Source organism: Phragmites australis, chromosome 3 (assembly GCF_958298935.1).
Source record: "Phragmites australis chromosome 3, lpPhrAust1.1, whole genome shotgun sequence".
NCBI lineage: Eukaryota > Viridiplantae > Streptophyta > Magnoliopsida > Poales > Poaceae > Phragmites > Phragmites australis.
In genome coordinates, this window is record NC_084923.1 from 48922628 (window position 1) to 48934116 (window position 11489).

General features: G+C 42.3%; 2 protein-coding genes across 4 annotated transcripts; one reads left to right on the forward strand and one right to left on the reverse strand.

Annotated features, from left to right (window-relative positions):
- Positions 1-889: 889 nt before the first annotated feature.
- LOC133913685 (protein DEFECTIVE IN EXINE FORMATION 1-like) lies at positions 890-8267 on the forward strand. Of its 2 annotated transcripts, XM_062356900.1 has the most exons (13): positions 890-1196; positions 2333-2443; positions 2896-2978; positions 3216-3333; positions 3406-3617; positions 3918-4390; positions 4478-4548; positions 5165-5421; positions 6016-6197; positions 6535-6818; positions 6927-7044; positions 7281-7463; positions 7554-8267. In XM_062356900.1, the coding sequence occupies exons 1-13, from the start codon at positions 1054-1056 to the stop codon at positions 7866-7868; spliced, it is 2550 nt and encodes an 849-aa protein (XP_062212884.1). In that variant the 5' UTR covers positions 890-1053; the 3' UTR covers positions 7869-8267. The 2 variants fall into 2 exon arrangements, with proteins under 2 accessions (XP_062212884.1, XP_062212885.1); XM_062356901.1 differs by lacking the exons at positions 890-1196; positions 2333-2443; positions 2896-2978 and having other exon boundaries at positions 3414-3617.
- Positions 8268-8646: 379 nt separating this feature from the next.
- On the reverse strand, positions 8647-10783 carry LOC133913686 (calmodulin-binding receptor-like cytoplasmic kinase 2). Of its 2 annotated transcripts, none has more exons than XM_062356903.1 (6): positions 10483-10783; positions 10182-10339; positions 9922-10087; positions 9645-9734; positions 9193-9491; positions 8647-9118 (listed from the first exon to the last, which is right to left on the reverse strand). In XM_062356903.1, exons 1-6 carry the CDS (start codon positions 10781-10783, stop codon positions 8861-8863), a joined length of 1272 nt encoding a protein of 423 aa, XP_062212887.1. In that variant the 3' UTR covers positions 8647-8860. The 2 variants fall into 2 exon arrangements, with proteins under 2 accessions (XP_062212887.1, XP_062212886.1); XM_062356902.1 differs by having other exon boundaries at positions 10182-10342.
- Positions 10784-11489: the final 706 nt, after the last annotated feature.

The window sequence follows — 11489 nt, forward strand, 5'->3', positions numbered from 1 at the left end:
ATTACTCTCAACCACAAATTATTTCTAGAAAATATTTTTTCTTAAAGAATTTAAATAAATAGCTCTACTAAACAAACCCGACTTATATTAACCTTACATTCAAACACCATCAATTCCCTTCAATTTGAAAATCAATTTACCATCAATCCCCTTCGATTTGAAAATCAATTTAGTAAGATGCCGTTCCACGAACCTGTTAAAATTTAGGACTTACCTTATATCTTTTTAAAAATACACCACGTTTATTAAAAACTGAAGATGCGTTTTGTTTTTCAGCTCACTACTTGTGTTTCATGATGAACATCACACGCATAGTTTTTTGGTATTGTGTTTCGTGATAAACATCACACACATAGTTTTTTGGATAATTGCGAAGAACATAACTATTCCTAGTATTATTGTAATTTTGTCATTAAAAAATTATAAAAATAATATTAAAACTATCATTCGAATGGCATAAAAAAAATAAAAAACTAGAAAAATATTTATAAATGTCCTAGTTTTTTCGTCTACTTGTATCATGGTGTGAGTCAACGGAAACCTATCATAGTCGTAGCTACGACATGTGGCATGGGCTGTACTCTTGGCTTCCACTCCATTAGCATTTTGTTAGCCCGGATGATACGGTTAGACATGTGGCCATTTTATTTGTCAGAGCCTATCAGAGGTGTACAACCGTTGGATCTCCACCGGTCTCATTCAACAGGATCCCTGGGAGATCTGAGGGCTAATCGCGGATTAGAACCACAAACATGACCCCACTAAGAGTCCAGCGCACCGGATCCAACAGCGGGGCGTGGGTCCACTAAATCCATCGCCACGGACCCACATGTCAGGGACCATTAGACCCATTGACCTGCAGCTTTGCAGGAAACCCCTGATAGTCTCTGACATTTCGTTCAGTCCTCCACCCGCCCGCTTCGAGTTGGTTCGTGCTCGCTCGCTCCGACCACTGCCCCCCCCCCCAGCCGCGTCGGACGCCGCGCGAGATCCCCTTCCCCGCGCGCACCCCCAGCGCGGCCGCGGAGTCCTAGGGCTAGGGTTTATCAGGAGATGCGTCCCCTCCTCGTCCTCGCCGCCGCTTGCGCCCTTCTCGTGGCGGCCGGCGCCGCCGCCGCGGAGGAAGAGGCGAAGAACGCCACCAACAAGTTCCGGCAGCGCGAGGCCAGCGATGACATGCTCGGCTACCCCCACCTGTGAGCACCGCTCGCTTCCCTCTCCCTCCTTTCCGCCGCGGTTTACGAGCCGCTAGATTTGCAATCGCTGCTGGATCATTAGGACTGGGAGCGATCGGATGATTGGCCGTTTCATGTGGGTTCTCGTGGGATCGTTGTGATTGATGAAATTAAGTAGCTTGAAAATGTGTAGTGATCAGCTGTTAGTTTGTCCATTCGAGCATGGGAGTCACAGTTTCCCATTTGTTTGTAGAAATTAAATGCTAGAAATATCATATGCCATAGTGGATTTGGAAATAGAAACAATAAACTGTTGTCTGATTTGAGCCATGACCAATCTTGTTATTGACCAGCTTGTGGTCACTACTTACTAGCTCTGTTCACATTCCAAAAGAGCCTTGCCAGCTTGTAGTTGCTACCTACTAGCTCTGCTCATATTCCAAAAGAGGTAGCAGAAGCACCCACTGTTTTGGGTGATCCTCCAACCCCATCGATCAAACCACCCAAGAATTGAATGAAGAGCTGACAAGGTGAATTTTTTGTGTGTACGTGAGTCCCACAAGATGGCTGCAGCCGTCAAAGCTGATCTTATAAGCTATTTGAAGTAAATGTGGATAAATCTGGATAACACTTGAGGCCTGTGGATTGATCCTAAGTTTATTACTGAACTTGTGGCATTTATCTCTGACTGCAAATATCTGTTCTAGTATGTTCTCATAGATCCTTGCGACATTTGATATTATGCATGCCTCTTACTGTTATCCAGAGTTTACTTGCATTTTTATGACTAAAATTTATGCATTGCATATGGTCTGATCAAAAGTCAGATAAGGAGCAAATTGTGTAGTTGTTTAATGCTAGGCCTATTACATTTTTCTATCTCTCAAAGGAGTTAGAGCTTGGATTGTTACTTTAATAAGTGAAGTGTTTTTACGCAAACAACTGATTTCAAGTTAGTTCACACCTGCAAAAATGAACTTACGATGTTAAGTTCAATTAGGCCTGTCACTATAATTTCAATACATTCTTAAGGATATTCGACATATCTGTGTACTTTGAAAATTGAAAACCACACCTTGGCTTCTGTATGAATTGTTTTTTTCACTCAATAAGGTTATCCATGCACTCAATAAGGTTATCCATGTGTTATCTTGTAGAGATGAAGATGCTTTATTGAATACCAAGTGTCCAAAGCATGTGGAGCTGAGATGGAAGACTGAAGTTAGTTCAAGCATTTATGCAACTCCTTTGATTGCTGATATCAACAGGTAAAAGATGTTTGTCAAATAATTTGTCCTCTTGATCTTTAGCATCACAACGATCTGGTGATTTGTGTCAGAGATCCTTCTCTCTAACTTCAGGTGTTGCTGCGTAAGCCACCTTAATCATTTTTTGTCTTGATGTTTCTTTGCTTATGTAGGGATGAAATCATGGTGCTATGCACTGTAACGACATTCACTTCTCAACAAACATTCTGTTAGTTATTAGTGTTATATGCAAAATTAAATAAGTAGAGCATTATCATAACCTGATTATATTGTTTCTTCTATTTGATTTTTGTCTGCTGAACCCTAGTCTTGTGAATGACGTATGCAGTTTTAATAAGTTGACTTTTAAAATGTCAAGCATGTTTTTTTGTTCTTCCAGCTCCTGTTTTAATGCCTTTTCCTCAGTGATTTCATTCTGTACGCACTCTAATGAACCCTTTTATGTTATGTAGTGATGGAAAATTGGAAGTAGTGGTGCCATCATTTGTTCATTACTTAGAAGTTCTTGAAGGCTCTGATGGAGACAAACTGCCAGGTATGGGTTCATGGCCATTTTGCATGCTAAGATCTTTCTTATAGATTCTGATAAAAGTTTCATCTGTACTGAATTATCATCTATAATGTGCTAAAAATCTTTTTAGCTACTGAATATGTTTCAATCAAGTTTCTCTTATCCATCCAAGACATGTTGTATTGAAAATTTCAATTTTTCTGAAATTGGTTTAACATACTGTTCCTTTTAATGTATATATTTGTTGTACATTGGTTGCAGGATGGCCTGCATTTCATCAGTCAAATGTTCATTCAAGCCCTCTTCTATATGACATTGACAAGGATGGTGTACGGGAAATAGTTTTGGCTACTTACAATGGTGTAGTGAATTTCTTTAGGTAAGGAACTGAATGAAGGACAATTTTATGTTTTTTGTGTGAATACGGCAACTTTATTTGTCTATCATGTAGGATATCAGGTTATATGATGATGGACAAGCTCGAGGTACCTCATAGGAAAGTACGTAAAGACTGGTATGTTGGGCTAAATCCAGATCCAATTGATCGTTCCCATCCAGATGTTCATGATAGTTCAATTGTGAAAGAGGGTGCTTCTAAGGAATCTCCCCCAAAAGATCAGGAGAAATCTGGTATTGAAGAATCTTCTAAGGGAAATCAGTCACGTATGTTACTTTATAATCTAATGCTATATTGTTCATTGCACTTTTTAAAGAAATGTCTTCTTTTGTTTTCGCATCTTGTGATAAAGCCTATCTTCTAGTCATGTAGCTCCATAGACTAGAGTTAGTAGCTTTGTCTGATGACATCAAGCTGAAAAATGGAAAAAATGCTTTAAAGAGAAAAAGAATTACATAGACTCAGTACCAATTATACTAATTGATGTGGAAAATGGACTATGCATGCTGTGGATGTAGGAATATGTAGGGATCATCCATTTTGATGTTATTTATTTATCATTGTAGGGAGTATGCAGGGAGGTGAGGACCTGAAAAATGTGTCTAGGCAACACTCCGTTGAAACAAAACCTAATTCTACCCGAGTACAAGAGAATGTGGAGTTGTCGAATAATGTAACCAACACTCAATCTGGGAGTATCTCTGGTGTTACTACTGCAACAGAGAAAACATCACATACTCAAAGGCGTTTACTTCAAACAGCTGATAAAAGTGATGATCAAACAGGAAGCTCAAAAACTCATGAAAGTGATTCGGAGGCAAAAGTAGGAGCCACTGTTGAAAATAGTGGGCCACTAGAGGATGATGCTGATACATCATTTGATATGTTCCGGGATGCAGAAGATCTGCCTGATGAGTACAATTATGATTATGATGACTATGTTGATGAATCCTTGTGGGGAGATGAGGACTGGAAGGAACAAGAACATGAGAAAGCGGAAGATTATGTGAGCATAGATGCTCATATCTTGTCCACCCCTGTAAGTGAACCTTTTGTTTCCTTTTGCTTATGTTTTTCTATCCATTCCATAAATGGTCTTGAGTTATTCTCCACATTCTTTCTACAGGTAATTGCAGATATTGACAAAGATGGTGTACAAGAAATGGTGATTGCTGTATCCTACTTTTTTGATCGCGAGTAAGGCTGCTTTCTTTGCTACTAACACATCCTCTGAATGTTGCTCATGACTTCTGAATGACGACTTCAAATAATTACAATTTTGGTTTGCTTACATAATAGAAATGAGGTATCTAATTTATCTCGTTTGTCTATCAACTCGAATTTGAATTTGAGTGCCCCTGAAAAAAAAACGAACTTATGTATTTGCTATGTCCTGTGGTACGTGCACCATCCATGTGTTCCAAGAATAAAATCATAAACCTTTATTTCTCCATTATCATGAGTAGATCTCATTCAGAGTGGACCTTCGCTTCCCTGACCCTGTTAATAAGCTGCACCACTAGATTTTATATTTTCCTATCGCAAATTGGCAGGCACAGTTTTTTGGTGAAGTATTATCATGCTGTTTCTAGCAATGAATAAAAATGTGTTAAAGTAGGTATTTGTTAATTGTGCTGTGTTATCTTTGGTGCCAATGCTAGGTGTTTGCTTATCTTGCTGTTATGTTTGAAATATGTTTTCTTAAGTCTTAACAGAACTTGCTACCACCATTGAACACTTTATGAATTCCTGTTTGTGACTGACTTTGTTGGTGTGCCTTGTACACTACTAACTTGCTGGTGTTTGTTGGCAGGTACTACGATAACCCAGAACATGCAAAAGAGCTAGGAGGGATTGACATTGAAAAATATGTTGCAAGCAGTATAGTTGTCTTTAACCTTGACACACGGCAAGTTAAATGGACTGCAGAGCTTGATTTGAGTACTGATACTGGAAATTTCCGTGCACATGTATATTCCTCTCCAACCGTGGTTGATTTGGATGGTGATGGAAATTTGGACATCCTTGTTGGAACTGCCTATGGCCTGTTTTATGTCATCGATCATCGTGGTAAGTTTTTAGCCTCGTAATATTCATTATTGAATCCAAAAGCAGATTTATTCTGAGCTGTTTTTTCATATATCGGGTCCATATAACATATCTAGTTCCCATCGCATAACTTTCTTGACTAGAACAATGTAATTTATTGGTGTAGTTACAAATAGTGGGATAATAATCAACTATGGTAATGGTTTGGGGGGCACCAGGCCATTGGCACATGTTCAGTTCCTGGCTGCACCGTCACTTAGGAAGAAAAAGACGGTTTGTTCCCTGACTGGAAAAAAGGATAGGGTAAAAGGGATCTGTACCCCAGAAAAACAGAAGACAAACTAAACAAAATTGGTGGCCTAGGTTCAAGGTTTAATCAGGCTTTGCTGGTTCATGAAAGAAAACCACATTGGTCGAGAAAAAGAGGGGGGTGGGGTAACAATCTGTTTGTACCATGCTATTTTTTCTTCAGAAAATTATACTGTAGTTCACTGAAATCCTCACTAGAATACAATAAATTCGCACCATCCTTTATGCTTTATACCTTCGGTGCACTGCTAAGCTATTTATATGTGAACATCCATGTGCTCTTCTTATGTTGATTTTGTCAATTAGGTAAGGTTAGGAACAAATTCCCCCTCGAGATGGCTGAGATTCATGCACCAGTCATTGCTGCGGACATCAACGATGATGGGAAAATTGAGATGGTTACTGCTGATGCCCATGGAAATGTAGCAGCATGGACTGCAGAGGGAGAAGAAATCTGGGAAGTGCATCTAAAGAGTCTAATTCCACAGGCAAGTTTCACCCATTTCTTTTGTAAGGTGTTGACAGATTGCTTTGTAAGTTTCCTTGTCTATCTATATGGCAAGGCAATACATGTGCTGAAGTTGCGTTCTTAGTTTAGCTCAGAGCAATACATACATCCAGGATCTTGCTTAGATTGTTTAATTTAGAGATCTAACCATTTGGGCTTCATCTTATTCAATCACTATTTTTGTCTGACTGATTGAGATCATTATAACTGGTTTCGGTCAAATACTTTCGCCACTGCATTTCCTTTGCTTTATATCTCTTTGTTACTTGGTATGATTTTTAAAATGTGATCTGATTATTATTATCATATGATGACAGCGACCCACTGTTGGTGATGTCAATGGAGATGGCCACACTGATGTTGTGGTCCCTACCGTGTCAGGAAACATCTATGTTCTTAGTGGAAAGGATGGCTCGAAAATTCATCCTTTCCCGTATAGAGCACATGGAAGGATCATGAGTCCTGTACTACTGCTCGACATGAGCAAACATGGAGGAAATGCACAAGGGCTAACTCTTGCTACTACGTCCTTCGATGGTTATTTGTATTTGATCGAGGGATCAAGTGGTTGTGCGGATGTTGTTGACATCGGAGAGACCTCGTATGCCATTTCCTCTTTGCTTTGCAAGATGTTTGATATCATTTTTGAGGATTGGGTATCGTATTTTCATCAATAAAACGGTCTCACATTGTTGCACTTTGCTGACAGGTACACCATGGTTTTGGCTGACAATGTGGATGGTGGAGATGACCTTGATCTTATTGTTACCACAATGAATGGCAACGTCTTCTGCTTTTCCACTCCCTCACCACACCATCCACTCAAGGTAGGCGATCTGTTTTCATAGGTTTTCATTGGTTTTCATTTTGCTTCACATTAATTAACTCATGTTGGATAAATCATAGATCTTTCGGTTAACCCTTTGCAACTTATGCTTGAATCTTGTTTGATACTTCAGAATCACATATCTCCTTTAATAATTTTATTCTTTCGATGTTTGGATGTTTGAACACTGAGATGAGCATGATAGAGAGATAACTTCTCATCTTAATTTGATGGCAGGAATGGAGATCATCAAGCCAAGGAAGGAATAATGCTGCATATCGGTACAACCGTGAAGGTATTTATGTTAAGCGTGGTTCCAGGACCTTCCGTGATGAAGAGGGCAAGCATTTCTGGCTAGAGTTTGAGATTGTTGACAAGTACCGGGTTCCCTATGGTAACCAAGCTCCCTATAACGTGACGGTATATTCTCTGAACCTAAAGTCTCGCCTGATGAACAAGCCAAGTGTTTGTACTAACTTCTACTACCTCTGTTTTACGGTTCAATTTCAGGTAACTTTACTTGTTCCTGGGAATTATCAAGGAGATAGACGCATTGTGGTCAATGAGGTGTATCATCAGCCAGGGAAGCAACGGATGAAGCTTCCAACTGTTTCTGTTAGAACTACAGGAACTGTTCTCTTGGAGATGGTTGACAAAAATGGGTTTTATTTCTCTGACGAGTTCTCACTCACCTTCCACATGCATTACTATAAGCTGCTGAAATGGCTTGTGCTTCTGCCAATGCTCGGGATGTTTGTTGTTCTTGTCATCTTACGGCCCCAAGAAGGCGCACCATTGCCATCGTTTTCTCGGAACATCGATTAATGATTCATATGGTGAAAAGCACAGGGCCTCACTGAAGCAAATGAAGAGATAAAGATTACCTCCCAACCCTCCAGTGACAGGACTTGTCCACACTGTAATATACGGGGGAGTTTAATCTACACAGAATTCACGCGTTGCTCTCCAGCAGTTAACCAGTTCAGGGGTCATAGTTTTACAGTAGAACAGATCAGTTTTGCAGAAGAATTTTGTACACACGCGGAGCCATTTTCTAACCGGTGATGTATTAGATTGGCTCATCTGAGCCTACATTGTCACTATAGCATCGGTTCAACTGAGCTACATAACTTATGCTGTTTAACTGCTGAATGCTGCTCAAGGAAATGATAGACACCGTGGGATTGTAAGGTGGTGCTTTGTTGCCTTTTCCCTGTCACTGAATACTAAATTTGCTTGGCACTGGAAAGGGCAACCCATGGAAGTGTTTTGCAGCCTTTTTCCAGTAAGCACGAAGTTATATGTCTGGAAATTTTCACTCGATGGGATACATTTGCATAAGTATCACTTGCATATCTGTATTAGTGGCAGACTGGCAGTGATCAGATTACTTGTGATATACTCTAATTCTCTCAAAGATCAAAGATAAATTAATCTGCCATATTAGTTTAAGTACTCTTCTCCCTACGCATAATGCAGAATTTTTAATGCATGAGTTAGCTTGGCGTACACATACTGCTTGTGCACGAAAATATCTGTTATCTTAAAGAGCAGTTCCAAGCTGGTAGGCAGTTCAGAAATCACAGTAACTTGGCTATACATCTTACGGACTAGGAGTAGTTACAATGCCAAACCAAACAATCCAAACAAAGTTCTCCCAAAAAAACCAATCTAAGCACGCATGACTTACCGTTCAATTGCGTTGAGATTTGTACAGAAGAAAATAGGTGAAAAAATTATAAGGTAGATAAGAAAATCAAGAAGGCAACTTCCCATCCCCTGTTCTCATGCCACAAACGACTCTGCTTGGTCTACAGCTACCTGACGACCCACTCATCGCTCCGTTCTTCCGCGACGGCGGTGCAGTGTGACTCCTCCCGGCGGTGGTAGTCCCTTCGGATGGTCCACAGCTGCTCGGTGCACCGCCGCATCGACGGCCGGTCCTTCCTCGCCGGGGTGACGCACTGCTCGGCCAGCGCTAGCATCTTCTCCACCGCGGCCACCGTCGCCGGGCTCCTCCGCATCCTGGGGTCCATGGCCACCACGGCCTCTCCTCCTCGGTACTTCTGCAACGCCTGCATGGCGTGGCTGTGAGCATTGCACGGTGCTTGCCCAAGAACCATCGATGATTTTGGCCCTTGTTTCTTACCCATTTCGTGGTGAGCCGGGCCTCGCCACCGTGGGAGCGCTCCACGGGCGGCCTGCCAGTGACGAGTTCGACAAGGAGGACGCCGAAGGAGTAGACGTCGCTCTTGTCGGTCAGCTGGTACGTGCTCAGGTACTCCGGGTCCACGTAACCCGCGGCGCCCTTCACCGGCGTCGCCTCCGAGCCTGAGCCCGAGCCCGAAGCTGCCGTCCCCGCCAGCCCAAAGCCGGCCACCTTCGCCGTCAGCGCATCAGTCAGCAACACGCCCGACGACCGGATGCTCCCGTGGACGATCGGCTGCTCTGCAGCTCACCATCAGACCACGTGAGTTTCAGACAAGAGACAACTGGTGCGTTTCTTGCTCTGGCTTACCAATTTGTTCACCATGTCTGACCATGACCATGTCACAGACTCACAGTTTGATCTGGAGAACACATGTCAAACCGAGTTCATACCTGTGTTCTCGTGCAGGTAGGTGATGGCATGAGCAACGTCGATCGCGATGTTCAGCCGTTGCGCGAGTTCCAAACCATTTCCACGGGATTCTGCGTTGTTTTCGCATTGCGAAATCCGGTAGATCAGTATGCTCCTAGGATGACAAATAATTCTACTTTGATGCAGATACTATTGTAGAAAAGAGCATTTTCTAACATTGTGGTGTACTGCAACTGCAAGCATGATGATGAAAAACTAGAATCATGAATCGGATGATCTGTGGCAAGCAATGCGTACCATCCAAGTGTTCCCTCAAGGAGCCATTGCTGAGGTACTCGACGACGATCAGACTGTCCTCTTTGCGCTTGAAGAATCCGAGGAACCTCGCCAGATTCGGATGCTCAATATTCTGAAGAGTTTCGAGCTCCCTCCAGAGTTCAGCTGTCAGATATTGATCGTTCAACTGCTACAACAGAAGAGCTAGTTACTGTGTAGCAGTACTCCAATCAACATGTTCTATGAACAATGCAAAGTATGTCTGTTCTTTGATTCGTGACCTTCCTGACACATTTTATGGCGATCGGAGACCCATCCTTCAGCTTTCCTCTGTACATGGTGCTGGAAGCTCCCTGCCTTACTATGTTCTTCTCGCTGAAATTTGAGGTCGCCTTGCATATATCAGCAATGGTGAGTACCCTACTTTCTTGCCATGATCCTGCTGCACTCAATTTGTCAATACTTCATAGAGTTAATTTTTTTTTGAAAAAACTGGATAATAATTTGGCTCGTTGCAGCAACACTGCCTGAATTTAAATACCCAAGAAGGAACCTATTGACGAAGAGGACAAGCAACGCTACCTGAATCTGTGGAGACATGGTGATCTGCAGCTCCGCTCTTCTCCCTCTCTTCCTCAGTTTTGAACTGGATCCGAGGCACAAAGCAGCTGCTGAACGCGCCGGCGACCCGCTGCGCCGCCGCCTTGAACGAGCCGCTCCTGCTCACCGCGGAGGACCGAACGCTGTCCGATGAGATCTGCCGGCCGTAGACGTCAGGAGAGAACGATGGGCGCCCAAGATCGTAAGGCCTGTGAGCACCGGTGCCTGAAAGCTCAGCACTCTTTCTGGTGATGAACTGCCTCTTTGCTGCTGGTGACGCCATGAAGGTAAGCTCTCATCTGCTGCTGGCTTTGCCTCGTCTCCTGGGCTGGAAGTGCATTGATATGGGGGCAATGCGATGACTTTATGCTGTTCAATGGCACAAGACTTGCACAGGCTGGATGCCGTTGCGCAAGGAAATTTTATCTTAATTTATACTTTTTTTTTAATCTAAAACCATCTCTATCACCAACACTGTAGCATTAATGCACTTCCTCAAAATACTATTATAGCATCCTCCATCATTAACACTGTAGCAGTACTGTATCACTGGGTAGAGGATCTGCTGAGATGAATTTCAATACTACAGTAGATCGTAAAAGTACTGTAGCATGGGAATATGCAAATTTGAGGACTCGATTAGAGTTGGCCTAACAGTTGATACGAGAAAGGATCTTTTAATGAAACCGAGCCTTATAAAATTTGCTATCCAGCTGGATCAACAGCAACCTGTCTCGGATGACCTGCAGATCGCTGCGCCCTGTGCCATTTCTTAAGAAGGCACCATGACCGTGATACAATTATACAAACTCTAATGGAATATTGGTCCCAGGATATGCATGTGAACGAAGCAATCTTTTTTTACGAAATGGAAATTCTGCTCAGACAGGAAGACTTCACACATGAACGTTCTGTGCTGTCATGGTTTGGTTGGTAAAGATGTAGCAATCAGTGATTGTTGCATCCAATCAGACTTGGTCAGATTAGTA

Coding starts and splice junctions, on each gene's coding strand:
- LOC133913685 (XM_062356900.1), top strand. CDS start 1,054: ATGCGTCCCCTCCTCGTCCTCGCCGCCGCTTGCGCCCTTCTCGTGGCG. Junction 1,197..2,332: donor ATGCTCGGCTACCCCCACCT/GTGAGCACCGCT, acceptor GTTATCTTGTAG/AGATGAAGATGCTTTATTGA. Junction 4,549..5,164: donor TCCTACTTTTTTGATCGCGA/GTAAGGCTGCTT, acceptor GTTTGTTGGCAG/GTACTACGATAACCCAGAAC.
- LOC133913686 (XM_062356902.1), bottom strand. CDS start 10,783: ATGGCGTCACCAGCAGCAAAGAGGCAGTTCATCACCAGAAAGAGTGCT. Junction 9,735..9,921: donor CTTGAGGGAACACTTGGATG/GTACGCATTGCT, acceptor AAAACAACGCAG/AATCCCGTGGAAATGGTTTG. Junction 9,492..9,644: donor CTACCTGCACGAGAACACAG/GTATGAACTCGG, acceptor GGTGAGCTGCAG/AGCAGCCGATCGTCCACGGG.